The sequence below is a fragment of the Dermacentor variabilis genome, chromosome 10 (genome assembly GCF_050947875.1).
Source record: "Dermacentor variabilis isolate Ectoservices chromosome 10, ASM5094787v1, whole genome shotgun sequence".
Taxonomy (NCBI): Eukaryota; Metazoa; Arthropoda; class Arachnida; order Ixodida; family Ixodidae; genus Dermacentor; species Dermacentor variabilis.
Genome location: NC_134577.1, coordinates 24,847,656 through 24,869,167, shown reverse-complemented (window position 1 = coordinate 24,869,167; position 21,512 = coordinate 24,847,656). Strand labels below are relative to the sequence as shown.

The following is a 21,512-nucleotide window of genomic DNA, read 5'->3' as shown; positions in this document are numbered from 1 at the left end:
TTCCAGTTTTTGTTTAACACCTTATTAAATAACAGTTAATTTATTCCTGTACCTCATCCGGACCATTCCTGTACATGAACCCCCATGTCTCGCAATATGAGCTCTGAATTTCGTTCCCTCGCGACACAGTGAAAACAAGCACATTGGATTTAAAAAGGAAAGCAACAAACGCGGTCCATCTGATTGCGGTCATGCTCGAACGCAACTGAAACGCTGCGTTAAAGCGCGGCCGTGGCGTTAAGAAGGCGACGGTGGCGCCATCTGAAGCTTTAATAAAAAGTGCCTCAGCGAGGAGCCCTTTTTGGATCCACTATCCTAATCTACCACACTCTAGCTCCATAGCACGATAGACGCCTTGCCTCCATAGAGTTTTCTTTGTAGGAAACTCTATGCTTGCGACCATAGAATTTCATACAATAACTTTATTGCACTATGCCACTATAGTGTGGCGTCACGTTAGCCATGTTTAATTTTACAGTCAATAATTTTATGTGACTTTGTCTAGTCAAAACATAGCCAAATCAAGTTACTTTTGTGGCCTAAAAATGGCGGCACCCTAATGCCTTATCCGAAACACCGTAGTCCGAAGTGAAGTATGCAGTAAGTGGTTGTTTATTTTCTGTTTTGGAAATGGGAAGGAAGCAAATTTCTGCAGACCGCACTCTTTTCAGCTTTGGCTGCTGACTTGTGAACGTTTATTAGAGTGCCTGGTCGTGGGAGTGTTGTTGTCGCTTGTACAAACCGACGTATCGTCGTGTAAGCAGCCGGGATGCGACAACCGGCTGCTCTAGAAAAGTTGCACAGAGTATTACGACCTGCCTCCCGTGCGTACAAGAAAGGCCGCGTGGGGAGCGCAGTCGGCCGGCAGCCTGTGCGCACGGTAGCAGCTTAGGAGGTTGACACGTTTCTTTGATTAGAACAAATTACGAGACCGGAGTGGAAGGTTAAGCCGAGTCCGCACTCGTGTTAGATTGCTGAACTGTTTGTTCAACAGTTAACCGTCGGTCAGCAAACACTAGAGTGTCCTCCCCCCCCCCCCCCCCCACTTGCGCATGAATTTGTGGCTGACCGTCCAGTGATGGTCGGCCTGTCCGTTCTTCGTCCAGTCTTATTCGACTGCATTGAAATCGCCTGCGCCGGCCATTTCACGACGGTGTCATAACTGAGGAATTGTCACTACACTGCCACCAGCTTGGCATGAACCTCGTTGGCATTGTGTTCCTTTACGTACGTGCAGAAGACGGGTCACTGTTTCTGCTTAAGCCAACTTATCCCGACGGACGCTGACATTTAGACCTGTTTTGATGTCCTGGAGGTTTTCCACGGTACTACATAGGACTGAATTTTTGTATTCCACTAAAACTTGGAAGACGTGCGCTCTTTTTGAAGGCTATTTTGTACGCCTGCTCCAAACTTATGATAGTTATGATAAGAATTTTATTAACGCCCTTCGTATATACGTTTCATAGAGTGACTTCACCGCAATACAGCTGTGTAATGTGGTGAAAGGAAGATAGAATGTGCGTAGTATTAATGTAAACAATATATCGTTAATTAGTCTACTTTGAGCATGCCTCCAGGCCATCAAAGGGGCAACGGGGACATTAAAGTTTGAACCTAGATTTGTCTGTAGGTTGGAGGCTTGCCGAGCTCTCCGTTGGCTTGGTGTGCTTTCGAAGAGGTAGTTTCGCTTATCGCTATCATCACACAGTGCCACGACGCGTCTACTGCCTTGACCTGAAGCTAGCATTAACATATAACCATACATGTAGGTGCTTTCACGTTGACATTGCTCTTGGCAGGAAGATGCCATGCATACATATTTGAAGGAAGAAATGCGATAAGGAACACATATTGTTACACAAAACTATACATCGCAAGATATATTAGGTTTACGACTGTGGGAGATAAAGCCTGCACATTTTGCCTATGGACACAGTTATTTGAAGAAATAAACAACTAAACTTCGTGCTTTTTTGTAGGACCCTCTAAACATGGATGGAAAAGAACCATCTGAGCCATCAGCCCTACTGCCAAAAATTGTCTGCGTAGCCACATCGGCAGGCAGCATTGAAACTTCAGGAGATGCAGGCACCATGGGTAGTGACCCGAGGTGAGGCCTCCTGAGTCGATCAAAACGGGGTCGTAGGGAATGCCCATGTATGCTTCCAGTCAGGCAAATTACATCTTTCGATGGCTAATGGAGTTCTGTGGCTGAGCATGAGATTGCGGATTCGATTGCGGATTCAAAGAATTGGAAACAGCAGTTAAAAATAAATGTTTTTCTTTTTTGCTTAAATTAACCAGCGTTTTCAGTCATGAGAGTTTCAATTAAAGCAGGAAGGCTTGGCGTGAGGCCAAGTTTCTCCAGTTGATTACTCTTTGTTTTAATGTAGCAGTAAGACGGTCATTAGCAGTGATAAGAACTGGGACCAGGCTGTGAATAATTGGAGGCACATAACTGATTGATTGATCTGTCACATCACTTAGTAAACAACCACGTTGCTTCGGAAATCAAGCATTGCGTTATTGGCTCTGCAACTTGATTGATAGTCTGATGACCCAGGTAGAGCTCACCTAATCTTGTTTATTTCTCTGTGGCAGATCCATTCTTCTTTACTGCATTATTTTTGTGTTAGCACCTTTGTGCAATAATAACTGTATTCCCTGCTTTTTTATTTTTACAATTCATGCAACATACTTCAGATATCTTGCTATATGTCCTCTGCACATTGCCATGCTCAGTTATGCTGAGATGTTACTTTTGAGCGGTCATTGTTGACATGTAAACCACTGAAGTAGGCAAGTTGTGGTCTAGCTCGACTTTGGCTTTCTCCATGTCTGGTCACAGTTGCAATGGCACTACCATAGCTCAAATGCGAGACTCCACTCTGTTACGTCGCTGCTGTAGTTAGTCTGCTATGGCTTTGTGGCTTGTTCTTCATAGTGTCTATACTGGCATGATGCAACAACTGCTGAGGCATGTGTATACTTCTCGTCTTGAATTTTTTGTCTTCTTTTTACATACAATGTGCAGTATCGTCGACGGCACTATACGAGGTCCACTGAAGAAGCCTAACAGAAGTGTCAGCCGGTGCTATGAGTGTAGTGTGTGTGGGCGGCGTTTTGTGAACAGGAAGACTGCTAAAAATCACCTGGTCTTGCACACGGATGAGATGAAATACACCTGCAGCGTCTGCAACCTAAAGTTCGCCCAAAGGCCTGCTCTCTTCAAACACCAACGCGTCCACACTGGTGAGATGCCGTATGCATGCCAAGTGTGCCCATCCAAATTCTGCCATAAGGCATCTCTGGACAGGCACAAGCAGTTACATGCTAGTGGAGTTGACCTGTTCCCTTGCGATGAGTGCGGGAAGACCTTCAAGCACAAGGGTAACCTACAGCAGCACCTGAAGTGGCACAAAATGGAGAAGCCATACAAGTGCCATCTGTGCCCGGCCGCCTTCTCATTGAAGTTGCGTCTGGATAGCCATATGCTCAAGCATACGCGTGAAAGATCATACAGCTGCCCTTTGTGCCAGAAATGCTTTGCCTCACGGAATTGCCTCACAATGCACATGCGCTGGCTTCATGACAGAGTAGAGACGGCTGCAGTGAATGGGAACACCAGGGCTGAGATCACGTCGCCAAGCAGCCCTTCGACTAGGCTGCCACCGGTAAGTGAAACGCATTGTGTGATTGTGAAGTTAGACTTTTGTAATCTTCACACTTGAATTTAAATTGACGGAACACCAAAGAGAAACACCAAATTAGTTTAGATTGATAAATTGTTCTGTTATTTTTGCAGATTTTACAGTAATTGATTGATTCTTAGAAGAAAAAAAGTCACAGTTTTGCCTGAAAGGCGAAGCATCGATTGCAATAGCAAATTAGTGATCAGCTATAGACCTTTTCATTGGGTGAGAAGGTAAAGGCATGGCGAGCCTTTCCTTCTCTCTGACTTGTAGGATCTGACGCGGTGCTGCCTGAAAGTACTACTGTTGCATGCTGTAGAATGATTTAGAGATGTTTTAGCTCGTACTTGGTGAAATTTACGCAGTGTTTGTTCATATAAGGTCACCGGGGAACCAGTGTGTAGCCTCTCAGTGCATCAGTAACTACAATTTGCAGAAGATATATCTCTTGGGGGTGCAAACATGTGGCACGCATCATCAGCCATGATGGGTGTACGTTTTGTGAAATATTTTGGGTGTATTGGTTCTAATTCAATTAAGAGAACTGGCGTCTGTGTATTGCCATGAAATGGAAAATCTGCTCAATATCTGAACATTTGGTATAGGACTAAAACATAAGGGCGCATGCTCACGTAGGCCAACTAAGGCAGTCCCGAAGCATCCAAGCACAAGGCGCTATCAAATATTGTGATGCGCCAGCAGTGTTCACATGAATTTCAAGTCTAGTAGACTTGAAATCACTATGATATGTCTACGCCAGCCTCCTGTGTGAGACTGATGGCACTGCTCAACACAGCGATCAGTGTGGTTGGTGAACCAGCATGATACATAACCTTTGCCTTTTTTGCGCTGTAAAGCCGTAATGTTCGAGAGGGATTGCATAAGAGAGGGATTGCATTGAGAAGTACATACTCCGATGGCTGCTGCTCATGGCGCGGCTGCCGTACCTTGAAAGTGATCTGCGATGGACAAAGTGCGCGCCCGCGCGGGCCTCATCTTAAAAATGATCAGCGATGTGGACAAATTTCACCCAGTGCTGGTAACTTCGTATGCTCTATGTTTTGGACGTTTAGATTGCGTTGAAGCAAGAGACAGCACGAAGGTCAATTTGCTCCCTGCTGCTGCCGCGCCTATCTTTGCTTAATTTGCTATCGCAATCAGTGCTTCTCCGTTCGAGTGAAACTGTGACTTTTTTTTTTTTACTTCGGACATTCGTCACTCACTGTTTGCAATAAAGTTGTTACAGATCGTGACGAAAGCTTCGGAAGCGAGGCATTTCGGATATTACGGACTTCGGGTAAAATGTACATTTTTTTTCAGATTATCAGGGTTCGTTGTAACAAGAGTCAACTAATATCTATTGCAATAAAATGAAGGTGCTACATTCCTTGAATTTCTGGCTGAATTGAAAACCAGGGTCAGTACGTTAATGGGAAGTCATAGATTTCAAAGTATCTTCTTTCTTTTTTTGGACTCAGGCCTTTGTTACTCCTAAAACTTCTTGAAACTTCCCAAATTCAGTCTTCGTCTCTTTTAACGTGTAATGTGTTCCATTTTAGCAATGAAAAATTGTACTAGTTTTAAGCAAATGCTGTCAATGCATGATGTCATGTGGACCTGCGCTGTTGCCATCTTTCTTTCTTTTTTTTCTGACTTGCCAAGGGTTCTCTCGCAATAAGAGTAAATTTTTATGGTACTGTAGAAGGGTAATTCAATAACACAGCAGAAATACCTTTTCTCTTTAGTCATTCTCGGGTAAGTCATTCTGAGGTAGGATAACTAAGTTTTAAAAAATGTTGTACTGTGGGAATCGATGTCATGTGAAACATTTACAGAACAGCTGGCTGTCCAACATTATTCAGGGCTCCTTAAAGAATTGCCAGACGTGTAAAGTAAGCATTTGTGTGCGATGGCCAGTGGTGTAGCCAGATTTTTGTGGGAAGGGAAGGAGATTAGCACACATTTGACTGGGGACACATAGAGGGGGGGGGGGAGGGGGCGACTGTACTTTGCATAAAAGGTTGAATTACAAAATTGCAAAATTTTGACATAATGAAGCAAAATTATGTCAAACCTCATTGCTGCCAATCCTCGTAACTCGGTTGCCCGAGAGCATGCGTCCTTTTCCTTGGTGCCTTCCTTTGCCTTCCTGTAGTTACTCTGTGGCAGCTGTGGAGAGTGGACATGTTCGCTTCCTGCTCTCCTTGGTGTGTTGGTATCAATGCCATCAGCGCTCGACAAAGTGCTTGCTTGTGTCTAAGAATCCGCCAGGGATTCTCATCTTCCACAGCGTCTACGATTGGCTACGGCGGATGACGAACATGTGAGCGGTAGCCTCCCCTCATCCTCCTTCCAGCCCCTCCTCGCAACTTGCTTGTCTGAGAGCATGCATCCTTTCCCTCGCCTGCCTGTGACAAACGATCTAACGAAGCGAGGCAACAGTGTGCCCTTCCTTCTTCCCACCCATCCCCGCCACTCGGTTGTGCGAGAGCTGAAGTGCAACAATTCCTTACTCCCTGCCTGTTCCTTTTCCTAACTCATTTGCCTGAGAGCATGTACGCTTTTCATGACACAGTTCCCCGCTTTCTCTTGCCCAAGTCCAAGGTCTATCATACCTTCGACCTGTCACAAAAACAGCCGAAAGGGCCAAAGAAAGCTATTCGCTTTCTAGCTCCTTACAGCTCAAAATATGCAGTGCAGAGCACCACACGATATTCAGACACAAGACGTTGAACTCTGGTTGTTCTGTGATGCATCCTTCGAGCTGCACACCAGTCACGGCATTGCCTAACTTGCAACAGCAGAAGTATTCTGTCTCGCTGAAGTTGCTGAGCACTACATTTCAGGTCAAGCTGCACTCAATCACTCCTGTATGCAAACATTTCTAAGCAAAGTAAAATTGTATAGCCAACACTATCCTCCACAAAGCTGCTGAAAACGCCTTTTGCATAAAGCATTGTTAATTGAAAGTGGTGAGTAATGCTCCAGTCACATGGGGCACTTTCTTTTGCGCACGATCAAAATTGAATTCCTCAATGGAAATTGCCTCCCATCTGCAGCTCGCACAAAGGTGGCACAATGATGATCAAGAAATTTGATCTTGATTCCAGCTCAATGTGATCTGCATGAAACTGTGCATGCATAACTGGCATATTTGCAGCCACTACGCGATGTTATAGACTGCGTCTTGAATTTTAACATTTCACCAGCGTCACCAGAGTGTTGCGCAAGTGATGCCAAGCAGCAATAGACATTGCACAATGTAGGAGAAAGGGAAGTTAAGCTTGTGCAGGAAACTCTTGCTTTGTCGCATTCATTCCAAGTTCCTCGAAGTGGCAGTTTTTTTTTTTTTAACGCAAACAATGTGGTTAATATGTAAAAACTCAAGTACACACCAGTCGATTCTGGTGCCGCTGCTCCAGTCACTTACCAACATTGGAACCTCTTTGTCTGACGGTGGTTGCGATGCCTCAACCTGCAGCCCACCATCGTATGAATGAAGCAACACTTTTCCACACGAGCTCGGAGGATCATTTCGCATTCTGTTGGACTCAGATTGCTGACATGTAGCCCCGCTTCCCTGGTGAGGTCCTCATTACAGGGTTCTGCGCAGCAACATCCATCATAGCGAGCACTTTTTCTTTTCCCTGTAGTAACGGGGAGCAATGGACCTGGTGCTCATTGTATCTAATTAGGTAGCTGTAGCAGTCTGTAACAGCATGTTTTATATTTTTGTCACAATACAAAATTGCCACCTCATGTGGTGTTCTGTTCCTATTGAACAGTTATAGCTGTCATTATATATCGATTTCCTTTCTTCTACACACTGTGCCTGCTGCTTTCCCCTTAGGAATATCAGTTGGTGCCTTCATATTTCATGTGGCTCATGGCTGGAAAGTACCATGTGCACCTCATTAGGTGAAATAAATGCACATGGGACAGAATATTATTGTTATGCAAAATTACATGTTCAAAGTAATATGAGAGGCTTTAGACCATGGGAAGTAAAGGTCATGCTATGTCACATATTTTGGTCACACTGTTTTGCAAAAGAAAAAAAAAAGGATGTGTATGTTGTTTTGTAGGGCCCCCTAGACATGGAAGGAAAAGAACCACCTGACTCAGCATCCCTGCCACCAAGAATCATTGTCATAAACCTGCAAACAAGCAGCACTGAAACTTCAAAGGATGCAGCCATCATGGATAGCGACCCAGTGTGAGCACTGTCAAGTCTACACAAATGTGATTGAAGGCAATGTTCATGTATGTTTGTAGTAAGAAAAGCTTTTCCCGACATGGTGGCTGAGTGGCTATGGTAATCTGCTGATGAGTACAAGGTCGCAGGTTCGATTCCAGGCTGTGTGATTGCATTCAGGAGGCAGAATGCAAACACATGCATAATGTGCTCATAAGGCTGTAGAGGGTATGTGGGTGCCCATGCTCTGTTGCTCAGCACTGTGCACACCATTGCTGCGGCATTCGACAACCACAGCATTGCTCATACTCAAGGAGATGAGGAAGAACAACAACACATATATTCGTAAAACACTTATTACCATTGTGACTAATATTCAAAGAATGCCAGTCGGCTGTAAAATATCACTAAAGAACTCCTTGAAAAAAAAAAATGTGTGACTAATGAGTGGTTTCCGACTTACTGCTCTGGGTACTGGCACGTCAAAAGATGGCTAACCATGTGTGAGAAAAGTGTTACTAAAATGGTACTAAATGGTGTTGGAACTACGACGATTGTTTGTGTTGGTGATGAAGATACTGATTTGGCTGTGAATAATTACAGCTTCATAACCAGTCAGCCTATCAAGAACTCATGCAGCTTTAGAAATCAAGTAGTGTGCTTATGGCTCCACAACCTGTTTTAGACCCTTCCAATGTGACCTGTAGAGTTTCCTTGGTCCTCTTTTGCTCTCTTGCCCGAGTCTTCCTTTCTGCTGTATTCTTCTCGTCTTAGCAAGTACTTTTGTGCAATTATGAGAATAATTCCATTCATAGGGCTTCGTTCTTTTTTATCTTGTTCTTTTTTGGTGACTAGTGCAACACACTTCAACACAACATCTTGCCGTACATTCTCAGCACATTGCCTCGCTTAGTCAGGTTGTGATGCACAGTGGCTTTGTAGCTGCCATTTTGGATCAGTAACTCACCAATATAGTGTATTTCTGATCTAGCTCTACTTTGCTTTCTCCATGTCTGATATGAGAGAGAGAGATAAAATAAGAGGTGAAAGGCAGAGAGGTTAACAGAGATAACCTGTGCAGTTGGCTCTCTCTATAGCTCTGTATAGCTTCATCCTTTTCTTTGTAGTGTCTCTCTCAAGTCTGTACCTGCACTTCACAACAACAGACTGAGTAAGTTTGTGCCTCTTTTCTCGTTCTTTTAATGTGCAGAGTATCTGCTGGCATTGTAGGAACTCCAGTGAAGAAGCCCCGCAGGAGTGTTGGCACGAACCACGAGTGTAGTGAGTGTGGGCAGCGCTTTACTAGGAGGGAGTCCCTGAAATATCACCTGGTTTTGCACACAGGCGAGAAGAAGCACGCCTGCCCCGTCTGTGGCCGGAAGTTTGCCTTGAGGGCCAGTGTTGTCAGGCACCAGCACGTTCACACCAGCGAGATGCGGCACGCATGCCCACAGTGCCCGTCCAAATTCCGCAAGAAGAGGTCACTCGAGACGCACATGCGGTTACACGTGAACGGAGTGGATTTGTGTCACTGCTCCGAGTGCGGCAAGTCCTTCAAGCAGATGAAGACTTTGCAGTGGCACCTCAGGTGGCACAACAGAACAAAGCCATACACATGCCACCTATGCCCAGCTGCCTTCATGGACAACAGTGCCCTAACCAGGCATGCAATGGTGCACACAGGTGAAAGACCACACATCTGTCCTGTATGCCAGAAACGCTTTGCCTTGAAGAACAACCTCAAATCACACATGCGCCTGATACACGGTGGAGTTGAGGCCACTGTGGTGAGTGCCGACAGCGGTGTGGAAATTACGATACCAAGAAGCCCTCCGAACACGCTGCCTCCTGTAAGTGAAGTGCAATACAGAATTGCATGATATTAGCTGAATAAAAGGGGAATTGTGACCTAGTGTTTCAGATTGGCAAAATTCAAGTCTTGTTCGCACAGCCATAACCTGGAAGTTTGAAAAATTGGGTATTATGGCAGCAGAACGTGGGTTCCTGCCAGTTGGGGTGAATAACTCTTGAGTGACATAAATCGCAAGTACCTGACATCACAGAGATCACGGGAACTGTCAAAGCGCTGACTACGAACTTGCACGTCATCTGCTCAATTTTACACATGTGTCCATGTTCGTAAACGCCGGAGCTAGGTGGGAGACATGTGCTTACGTCTCCCGGTCATGTTTCGGCAAACAAATGTCATCAGTGTTTTTGACGTCACACTATTTTGCCCTTAACAATGACGTTTTCATGATCGCTATCTTTTCATCATCATCATCGCTGTCAGATGATTGGTGGTAAAATATCTGTGGATCCCACTCATATTTGTGAATCAATGATAAGCAAAGTTTTCTTTGATGTTTACTCAAATCTCATCACTTCACTTCACCTACTTCACTTCTCTGTTGCAGTTCAATGCTCTTCTCTCAGTGCACACCCGAAACCATGTTGATGACAATGACATTCAGCTTTCAAAAAATGGTGCATATGGGTAGGTAGTACACTCTGTTAATGGCTTAAAGGAGCATGAACACCACATTCTCCAATGATTATATTTTACTCTTTGGTAATACGCAGCTTCTAGGGGATCGTAATAGTGTCCAGCATATGTATGACTGTGGCCCCAGTAATGCAATATAAAGCGATGGTTTCCATCGCACAATTCTGGTTTCAAAATTCCTGCCAGTTGGGGTGAATAACTCTTGAGTGACATAAATCGCAAGTACCTGACATCACAGAGATCACGGGAACTGTCAAAGCGCTGACTACGAACTTGCACGTCATCTGCTCAATTTTACACATGTGTCCATGTTCGTAAACGCCGGAGCTAGGTGGGAGACATGTGCTTACGTCTCCCGGTCATGTTTCGGCAAACAAATGTCATCAGTGTTTTTGACGTCACACTATTTTGCCCTTAACAATGACGTTTTCATGATCGCTATCTTTTCATCATCATCATCGCTGTCAGATGATTGGTGGTAAAATATCTGTGGATCCCACTCATATTTGTGAATCAATGATAAGCAAAGTTTTCTTTGATGTTTACTCAAATCTCATCACTTCACTTCACCTACTTCACTTCTCTGTTGCAGTTCAATGCTCTTCTCTCAGTGCACACCCGAAACCATGTTGATGACAATGACATTCAGCTTTCAAAAAATGGTGCATATGGGTAGGTAGTACACTCTGTTAATGGCTTAAAGGAGCATGAACACCACATTCTCCAATGATTATATTTTACTCTTTGGTAATACGCAGCTTCTAGGGGATCGTAATAGTGTCCAGCATATGTATGACTGTGGCCCCAGTAATGCAATATAAAGCGATGGTTTCCATCGCACAATTCTGGTTTCAAAATTCCTGCCAGTTGGGGTGAATAACTCTTGAGTGACATAAATCGCAAGTACCTGACATCACAGAGATCACGGGAACTGTCAAAGCGCTGACTACGAACTTGCACGTCATCTGCTCAATTTTACACATGTGTCCATGTTCGTAAACGCCGGAGCTAAGTGGGAGACATGTGCTTACGTCTCCCGGTCATGTTTCGGCAAACAAGTGTCATCAGTGTTTTTGACGTCACACTATTTTGCCCTTAACAATGACGTTTTCATGATCGCTATCTTTTCAAGTCTTGAGAAGGGAGCCACATTTCATTTATAGACTTTAAGATATAAATAATTTACTTTTTAGCTTTCTGCTGTCAGTCATACTTCGTGAATGCTTTCCTTGTAAGCATCCAAGCCTTATGCTGTCATCAATTTAGCCTTTAAATTTGGTGTCTATGCTCCGTTAAGGAAAACGAGCTTGAAAAAGTGAAACTGCAAATAAAAGGTCTAGTGCATAATTGAGAAGTGAGAACAGATAAATGGCCAGTTATATTTTAAGAAAATTAATTGAGCACTTTAGAATAGAGGGAATTTAGAAAATCTACGTTAGGAATAGTAAGGAAAGTAAAAGCATCTCCCATTGATATTTTTTTCCAGTAACCGCAGAAAAAAAAAAGAAAAACATAATGGCCAGAAAAACATAACAGCGAGGAAGGCCACAAATCACCACAGCAACACCAGAAACAGGTCTGAATGGCTGCCAGTACAATTATTGAATGTCACAGTACTCAGTGTTCCCGGAGACAGCATGTGCATGCACGGACAATTAAGGGACACATACTGTGTTCCATGACAGTGGCGCTGTTTCACTCGAAATGTGCTTCACCGCATAACACGTCTGCATTTTGATAAAGCTGGCGTTAGAAAACTAGCAATAACAAGAATTGCGTCGTGACACACTTATTGGGAGTGACAATTGTGCACTTCCAGTATTTCGGGCCATGGCCACGGGTGGGGCCAGACAGGCTTAAGTGCGAGTACACATTTATCGTCTTCATAGTAATGTGCAACAGTGAATTTGCCTCTGCACTACTAAATTTACATGATTGCTGCATTGAAATGTAGCGTAAGATGTGGCAACATTACATAATAGTGACATATAAAATGGGACCATAATAGATAGGAGTCAATGGCGTATAAAGAGGTACCGCAAGAATGCAACAATGAGGAATGTATCAGAAATGTTCTACTGTGTATCTTTTGTTACTCGAATTAAATCACAGTAAGCATTAGACACATCCCAGTGTTTAAAGCTAATTGCCAAGTCCCTATTGGAGTGTAATACACCAGCATTTAAATCACTTACTTTACTAAGCAGAGCTTCAGGAAGTCTTTCTTTTTATTAAGAAACAGTTCATTCATTCATTCATTCATTCATTCATTCATTCATTCATTCATTCATTTATTCTTCACTTTTCTGTAGCTAACTTCACTTTTTGTCTCCTCTTCTGCTTGTCTGCAGGCATCTACACAGTGGTGTACACCCATTTTGAAGGATTGGTTGACAATTTTCACGTACTAATTGGCACTTGCTTCATTGCACATACCCAGTAACCCTAGCTGTTGTCTGTTGTGGCATATATAGAACAGCATTTATCTGGTGATACATGCCAAGTGGTTCAAGTTGTTGTATACTTATTTAGACAACCACGAGCACCTGTAAAGTGGGAAGAAGAGTCAAAGAAGCCTTCACCTTAATAAGCTGAGAAAGGAGCATGCCAAGGATGCTGGGGCTTGGAGTTTAAGCTTTTGTCTGTGTGCTTCAAAGAAAACGTAGTGGTTCCAGTACATCTCCAAAGTGGTACCATTTTATGGACCACAAAAGCATAAAATGGGGATAGGTTTTAATATTTATGTCTTTAATGATTCACATCGGTATGTCTAACTGAAATTGCACAGCGTATGAGGCCCTTTTCTGAGTGTGCAAGTGTGAATGTCCTTCAAAGTATGTAACTGCACTGAAAAATAAAAAAAAAAGTTTTTTTTAGGTCATGAGCATTGACATCAAGGTAGAGCTGAGTAGACCTCCAACCACGCTGCGTCCTTTAGGGGGAGAGCAATTTTATGTTTTGATTCCTCACACTCAAAGCTAAGTTAAAAGGCAATAATGACCATATTGCGATAATGACAGCATTAGTAGATCAGCGTCATTTGGCCACCTCTCCCGTTCTCTCGCTGCGGTCTGAAATGGTTTGCATTAGCACGTTTGATTGAAGTTGGATTGGCATGGGCCTCTTCATAGGTCAGCATATTCGCTCACAAGTACACCGACTCATGCTCACTCTACACGCAAACAGGAGTGAGTGCCAGGGAACATCAGTACGAAGGATAGTCAGTGACGGTGATGTTGCTTGGACTTGGGTATGAGCAAGAGGGACTGTTGGCGAATGAGTGTATGTGTGTATGTATGTAAGTGAGTGCCTGTGAGTGGGAGCTGACATGAGTGTGAGCTTTAGTGAGTGTCGGTGAGCATGAGAAGGAACGTGAGTCAGTGCCAGCAGGTGTGAGTGCCCATGAATATGAGTGAGTAGATAGCCCACAAAAATACTGGTGAGTGAATATTCACGTGGTCTCCCAACCTGTGCTCTTTATTGATTGAATGCTTGCAGGTGAAAGTCAATTGTTCATTCTCAGCTCAGCTCAGGAATTAAAAGAAAACCTTTTCAGGTCGTGTCAAGCATTGACATCAAGGAGGAGCCAATTAGCCCTCCGAGCACGCCACCTCCTGTAAGTGAAGTGCAAATTTTCGTTGGGATTCTCCACATTCCATGCCAATGTACATAGGGCAATTGCAGCCTCCTGTTTTAGGTTATCATTATTCGAGTTGTGCTCACACAGTAAAACTTGAAAGTTTGAAAAATATGATACAAGAAAATATAAAAAAACACCATGTGGGTTTCTGCAGTCTTTTTTTTTTTTGTATGTGCATGTCATTCAAGGAAAATGTGTCGGTCCCTGCACAGCTGTATAATGAGAAATAACAGCATAAAACAAGATGGCTTCTAACAGTCTAAGTCTTATTAAGAGGAAGCTTTAGTTCAATGCCAACTCCTATTCAGATACATGTAAAATGCAGAAATGCGTTCCTGAGATAACCCCTTGAGCGATCTGAATGAAATTTGTTGCATTTTAGAGATCAAGTTGTGTTCTAGCATCTTTAGCAAGTGAAATTTTTTATTTAGGGCCTGATATTTTTTTTACAAAGATTTCTGCAAATTGTTAACTTCTTAAAATGTAGAGGCAAGAAGTTTACAAATTCATAGTTTTGCACCAAAAAACACATCACAGTTCTGTAAGCAGCATCTGTAAGAGTATCTATAAGACCATCTAAAGTGGACAAATTTCGCATATGAATTTATCAGCTTATGTGGATTTCTTACAGGGTTTACTAGGGTGTCACATTAGTATTTCACAAATTCACAAATTAGTACTTTATTTCACAGGGGTGCATAATATTATCAATTTTTTCTGTTTTATACTAATAGGTGCAGTTTACAGAGTTGTGATGTTGTTTTTCATTGCGGGCTTACAGAGTTGTAAACTTGATAGTCTTGTTCGAAACTTTACAATTTTCATCAATTGTTCAAATATTGATGGCATAAATCGAAATTCGTTGTATTTCAGCTTCTTTTGATGTTTGTTTTTTTAACCTCAAATTTTATGAAGTGGTGGCTGAGAAAAACAATTTCTCCTTTCACATGTATTTAAATAGGAGCCCCATAACTAAATCTCCCTTTTAATCGGGGTTTCTTTTCTGAGTTCGTGGGTGAATGTGTATGGATAAAAGCAAATAGTTTTGTTTGCAGCTCAGCTCAAAAACCTTTTCAGGTTGTGACAAGTGTTGACATCAAGGAGGAGATTGTCCTACCACATAGCCCTCCACCTTCGCTGCTTCCTGTAAGTGAAGTGTAATGTGGAATTGCAAAATTTTTTTGTTTTTGTTTTTCGCACACTGATATAAATTAAAGGGCAGTTACAATGTCTTGTTCCAGGTTAGATTGATTTTAGTCATTCTCACACAGCATCACTTGTAAATTTGAAAAATCCGGTAAGAACTGCTCTTAGCTGTAATTGAGTTGGGAAATTTAATTGTAACTGATGTAAGGAAAAAGAAGTGCGCCGTGCCGAGCTCCGCAGCCGGATCGCCAGTGCTACTGAAGTGGGGCGCGAGCTAGACGCTGTTCCGGTTGTGACTGGCTAAGCCTACGTTGTTGCGTCTTCTTGTCCGCGTCCTTCGTGTCGTCCACAGCCGTGTCGGACTTCTTAGCCATAATTGGTGGAGGTGCTGGGTGGAGGTGCGTCACTAAACGACTTGCGCACTTTCATTGGCCTCTGCTCGTACTTCCGCCGTTTTATTCGAAATTTCGCTTCGATTATGGCACCACTGACAGAGCTTCTTCGAGGAGACCCCAATCTTTCCTCACGGTCCCCGGCTTGCGATGATGCCTTTGCGACGCTACGTCGCCTGCTCACAACACCACCGATACTGCGCCATTTCGATCCAACTGCTCCAACGGAAATCCCATTTTCGCCCATACCTGTACAGCCGGTCTTTCGACGTCGTTACCGATCACCACGCACTTTGCTGGTTGTCGTCTCTCAAGGATCCCTGCGGCCGCCTAGCCCGGTGGGCACTGAGGCTCCAAGAGTACGCTATCCGGGTTGTCTACCGCTCAGGCAAGAGGCACGCCGATGCCGATGCTCTTTCGCGCTCGCCTGTCCACGCCGACATTGTCAGTGTGTCCGTCCTCGACGATCCACTTCTCCCATTCGCTTCTGTCGACATGGCTTTGGAGGAGCGCAAGGACTCCTGGATTTCATCTTTGATAGATTACATCTCTAATTCACCTACATGCCCACCATCCCGAGCATTACGCCGACAAGCTTCGCACTTCGCCATCCGCGACGGCATTGTCTATCGCCGTAACTACAGTTCCGACGGCCGCAAATGGCTGCTTGTAATACCTCGGCAGCTCCGCACTGATGTGTGCGCCGCTTTCCACGCCGACCCTCAGTGCGCACACGCTGGTCTCTTCAAGACCTACACCAGACTACGTCATAGGTTTTATTGGCGTGGTATGTACACAGTTGTGCAAAAGTACATTCGCTCTTGCACAGAATGTCAACGCCGGAAGCCTGATCCTTGCCGCCCTTCTGGACCAATGCAACCTTTGCCGTGCCCTTCACGACCCTTTGACCGGGTTGGGATAGACCTCTACGGGCCTCTGCCATACACAGCTGCTGGCAATCACTGGGTCATTGTAGCTGTGGACCATCTCACGAGGTATGCAGAAACGGCCGCTCTGCCAGCCGCGACGGCTCGTGACGTTGCCTCCTTCCTCCTTCAACGCTTCGTTCTACGTCACGGCGCTCCCCGCGCACTCCTGCGCGACCGTGGCCGCGTCTTTCTCGCCGATGTCATTCAAGAACTTCTCGCTGAATGCCGCATTATTCATCGCTGTACCACCGCATATCACCCGCAAACAAACGGATTGACAGAACGCTTTAACCGGACTCTTGACGACATGCTTTCGATGTATGTCGCCTCCAACCACACCAACTGGGACCTCATCCTTCCCTATGTCACGTACGCCTACAACACGGCACCCCAGTCAACGACGGGCTTTTCTCCCTTCTTTCTTCTATATGGCCGCGAACCATCATTTCCCATTGACACTATTCTCTCTTACCGTCCCGACTTATCAGAGGGTACACCGGTTTCCGAAGCCGCCCGGTATGCAGAAGAATGTCGGCAACTAGCTCGCTCCCTTACCAGGCAAGAACAAGCGCTACAGAAATTTCGTCATGACGCCGGGCGCCCCCACCACCAGTTTTCGCCTGACGCTCTTGTTTGGTTGTGGGTGCCTCCTACTTCGACACAAGGTGTCTCCTCCAAGTTTGTATCCCGATACCATGGACCTTACCGGGTTCTACGCCAAACATCTCCGGTGAACTACGTCATCGAACCTCTGACGCCCCCTACGGACCTGTGTCGCCGAGGCCGCGAAATTGTGCACGTAGACCGGCTCAAGCCCTATCACGAGCCCTTCGTCCTCACGACGCCTTAGGCCTCCTGTGCGGCTCCGTCTTCAGCGAGGGGGGAAGTTGTAAGGAAGAAGAAGTGCGCCGTGCCGAGCTCCACAGCCGGATCGCCAGCGCTACTGAAGTGGGGCTCGGGCTTGACGCTGTTCCGGTTGTGACTGGCTAAGCCTACGTTGTTGCGTCTTCTTGTCCGCGTCCTTCGTGTCGTCCACAGCCGTGTCGGACTTCTTTGCCATACTGATGTTTAGGCTATTTGTGTCTGTATGGTTCAATGAAAACACGTTGCTTGGGCACACCTTCCTAGTGTAAAAATAACAGCAAAAAACGAAACAGCCAACAGTTAACGGGCTGAACTGGTTCAAACCACTATGATTAACTGAAATTGAGTAATCGAATAAAGTGTGGGGGCTCTTGTGTGTATGCATTTGTATGTTGTTCTAAGTAAGAAGCCTGTTCCTAAAGTTAAAACGAAGATGATTTCCTAAACTACACTTGAGCATCTCTAGTGCCATCTGCAAGGCTGTCTACCCTTTACTTCAGCTTTTCAAAACTCTTGCCCCACTTTTTCCTTACTCTAACGCAGGAGTAAACATGATGGCTCCTGGTACATTTCTTCAGGTTTAAGATGAGTAACCTGATGAGTGAAGCTTTTGTTGAGGTTTACTAAAATGTCATCACTTCTCCTACTTTGCTCCTATGTTGCAGTTCAATGCACCTCGCCCAGTGCACACTTGAACCCATATTGATGATAATGATGTTCAGCCTTCAAAACATGGCACATATGGGTAGGTTGTGCGCATGGTTAATGACATAAGAAAACTAGATTTTAGCTTTTTCTTTTGAATGTAACAAACCACATCAAGTTCGGTAGACTGGTCGCTGAGAAAAACGATTTCTCTTTTTCTGTGTATTTAAATAGGTGCCTCCGAGTTAAAGCTCGCTCTTAATTGAAGGTTCTTTTCTGAGTTTGTGGGTGCAGGTGTGTTGATCAAAGTAAATAGTATGTTTGCAACTTGAACTTGACTCAGAAGATTAAAGAAAAAAACATCTTTTTCAGATTGTGATGAGTGTTGACGTCAAGGAGGAGATAGTGCTACCGCATAGCCCTCCATCTTCGCTGCTTCCCGTAAGTAAGGCGTAATGTGGAATTATGCAATTTCACATCTTGATTCTTCACACTGCAATCTAATTAATATGGCAATTGCAACCTCCTGTTTGAGGTTAGAATTATTCTAGTCATTCTCAGACAACATAACTTGCAAGTTAGAAAAAGCTGGTACAAAGGAAGTGTGAGCTTTATTGCCGTTGCATAATTTTTGATGTATGATCTGAAAAATATGCCATGCTAAGGATGCTGTGATTTGGAGTTATTGCTTCTTTTATGTTATTGCGGTTCAATGTTTTCTGGTTCCGGCGCAGCTCCATAGTAGAAAAGATAGCAACATGAAACAAAATCGCTTTTAATAGTTAAGTCTAAACTAGTTCAAATCATTATGCTAAAGGTCCAACTGCAATAAAATTTTGGACTATGCAAAAATTTATAGTTTGACATAAAGTTAATGCAGAACAGCCTTTTCACTTGCAGGAATACACATTTCTTTATATTGAAACTGAGCAGTAAATACCGCCATTAGCACATGCCTCAGTATTTCTCAGTATTATGCCTCGGTATTTCTCAGTATTCTTCTGCTCACCTGCTGACATATGTATAATCTGCTTCAGAGTCTGGATGTTTGCAACTCTGCATGATCAGTGTGTTCAATGGGGCTGGTTGGTTCATCTTTAGAATAAAAACAGGAACAGCGCAACACAGGATGAGTGAGTGTCCTGTGCTCTCTACTCGCTCGTGCTGTGTTGCGCTGTTCGTGTTTTTATTCTGCATGATCAGAAGAGCACATTTGTAAGTAGGTGACTAAGTAAGTAGGTGGCTAAGTCGTGGTTCTAACTTATTCAGCCTTCATAGGTTCCACAGCACAGCTATAGATATGTTCTGGAGAGGTTCTGCACATTAGAAGACACATGTCGACATCCTCAGTGTAAAAACAGTTTAGTTGCGCAGCTCCTAAGGTGTGGTCTTGTTGACATGCTGTAGTTTTGCAAACATTTTGTTCTTCCACGTTTTAAGCATGCTGAACACACAGGGCTTGATGCAAGTCTAAATCGTAAACAGTATTTTAACTTGAGCCGGTTGGTACATATTTTTGCAAACACAGTGCTTAAGAACGGGACAAGGGAGATGACAGACAGGAGAGTGTCTGTCGGTCGTGTTTCTCCTCTCCCTTGTCCCGTTCTTATGTGCTGTTTCTTTGCAAAAACCTGAATCGCAAAAGTGGTGTTATAGTGTAATAAATGCACATGAAAATCCATTCTATTACAAATAATTAAACTAGTTCACTTATTTTCAGTTCGAACGCTTCATTTAATGTAGATAACGCTGACTCCACTATACTTGTTGACTGTTTCTTTTAGAATTGAGATCATATCTGGTATATAGATGTATATGCAGTGATGCAGCAAAAGTGCTCGTCGCTGCACCAAATCAAATTTTTTCCTCCGCCAGGACCTGTGCTAAAAGGTTGTATGGCTGTTCTACCACTACATGCTGTTTTGTAGGGACCTCTAGACATGGATGGGGAGGAACTATCTCAGCTAGCAGCCCAGCTGCCAAGCACCACCTTCATGACTCTACAGACAAGCAGTACAAACTTCGAGAGACACAGCCATCATGGAGATTGATACAGGGTGAGTCCACCAAAGCAGGGTCAGAGCGAACTTTCATTCCAGTAAAGCAGGCCAGTGCTTGTTTCAGTGCAGAAAGTTTTCTTCCAAGTACTGATGTTCCTTCATGCAAGCCCATTGTTTACCAATTCCAACTTGTGCTTGAAATTATTTAGATAATACGGTTTACTCATGTTAACTCAAGCTTTTATGCAACACACAGTTTTGTAGGAACTATTTGATGTTAAATGAAAAAATTGGAAAAATTTACATTTTTTTCAAGTACAGATGTACACACTCAGTTGCATACTAACAAACAGACGACCTTTACAAATGTAAAACAAGGTATAATTTGGTTTCACTGTGGCAGGGTTGATGGTGATGTTTTGTTGTAGCACCTGTTGAAGTACATAGCTGCCTGAATATTGAATAGCAAGCTTACACACAAAACTAGGCACCTTAGGCAGCAGCGTCACTATAGCGCATGGTGCAGTAGTATCTGTGCTCCCATTTTTCCATGCTTTAAGTGAAGTTTTTTTCCTGTTTTGCTGGGCTTGGCACGTTGATGTATCACTGAGTGAACTGGGCTGTTCCCAGAGACATGTAATTCAAGGTGGTAACTTGGTGAGCTGAACCTGATACCAGTGATGGATACGTATTCTTGCAAGGGTATGAAGTTTATTTCCTTCTCCATGAAAAAAAGAGTAGTCACCGAAGCAAAAGACTGTAGCCTGACAAAGCCTTGGCACTTTGTCGTGCTGCACATTGTGGTTTAAAAAAAATAAGACATCGTTAGAAATTTTACTTGTGTGTTTGGGACAAAACTGGTTTCTTCCCGATTCTGCGTAGCATGTTGTGCTAACGCTGTGTTGTAAAGAAAGTGGCGATTTAGCGGTAAATTCGAGACAAATGTGTTAGGCATTATGTCGCACCTTTTTGAGGTCCCGCTTTCATTATTTAAACTGCGTTCACCACGTTGCAAAGTGTTGTTGAGGAGCTCACTCGACACGCGACCTCCCTCTTCTAGGAACGGTGGTTCAAAGCAGACTACCGTGCGGTTGCACTATACTTATATGTATATATTTGGCAGTATTTGGTGGTGCAATGGGTAGTGCAATGCACACATAATGCGAAGGTTGTCGGTTTGGCTCCCACCAGCGGCAAGTAATCTCATCTACTGTAATTTCCCTTTCCTTCATTATTTTCTACATTTCAATCTCAGCCAAGCTTTTCAAGTCTGCCTACAGGTAGCATTCATCGACTTAGTGCATGAAGAAACCAGCGATAGAAATATATTTATAACAGCAATGAATAAAATCAAAACAGAAAAGCAATTACTGTTCAGAGCAAGATCAGCATGTGTGAGAACAAGTTGTTATGGTAAAATTTGCTGATGATGGGACATTAATTGCATGGAGTATGTAGATAGCTTGGAAACCATAGGAAATATTTTGTTACCGTGTCGCA

General features: G+C 43.8%; 1 protein-coding gene across 6 annotated transcripts in view; it reads left to right on the top strand.

Moving 5' to 3' along the window:
- The first annotated feature begins 456 nt into the window (after window positions 1–456).
- The window catches only part of LOC142560172 (uncharacterized), a 29,123-nt gene continuing 8,067 nt past the window's right edge, over window positions 457–21,512 (top strand). For 2 of the 6 annotated variants that reach the window (XR_012823310.1, XM_075672056.1), the window contains exons 1-9: window positions 464–600; window positions 1,983–2,113; window positions 3,038–3,677; window positions 7,781–7,911; window positions 9,101–9,740; window positions 13,953–14,012; window positions 15,114–15,182; window positions 18,385–18,453; window positions 19,941–20,069. Coding sequence is in view for 4 of the 6 variants with exons in the window: in XM_075672056.1 (XP_075528171.1) it covers window positions 1,995–2,113; window positions 3,038–3,677; window positions 7,781–7,911; window positions 9,101–9,740; window positions 13,953–14,012; window positions 15,114–15,182; window positions 18,385–18,453; window positions 19,941–20,063 (1,851 nt within the window). In the remaining 2 variants the exon portion in view is untranslated. Of the gene's footprint in view, window positions 601–1,982; window positions 2,114–3,037; window positions 3,678–7,780; window positions 7,912–9,100; window positions 9,741–10,307; window positions 10,807–13,952; window positions 14,013–15,113; window positions 15,183–18,384; window positions 18,454–19,940; window positions 20,070–21,512 lie in introns of those variants that run through there. The other 4 variants (XR_012823309.1, XM_075672055.1, XM_075672057.1 and 1 more) reach the window with 3 other exon arrangements.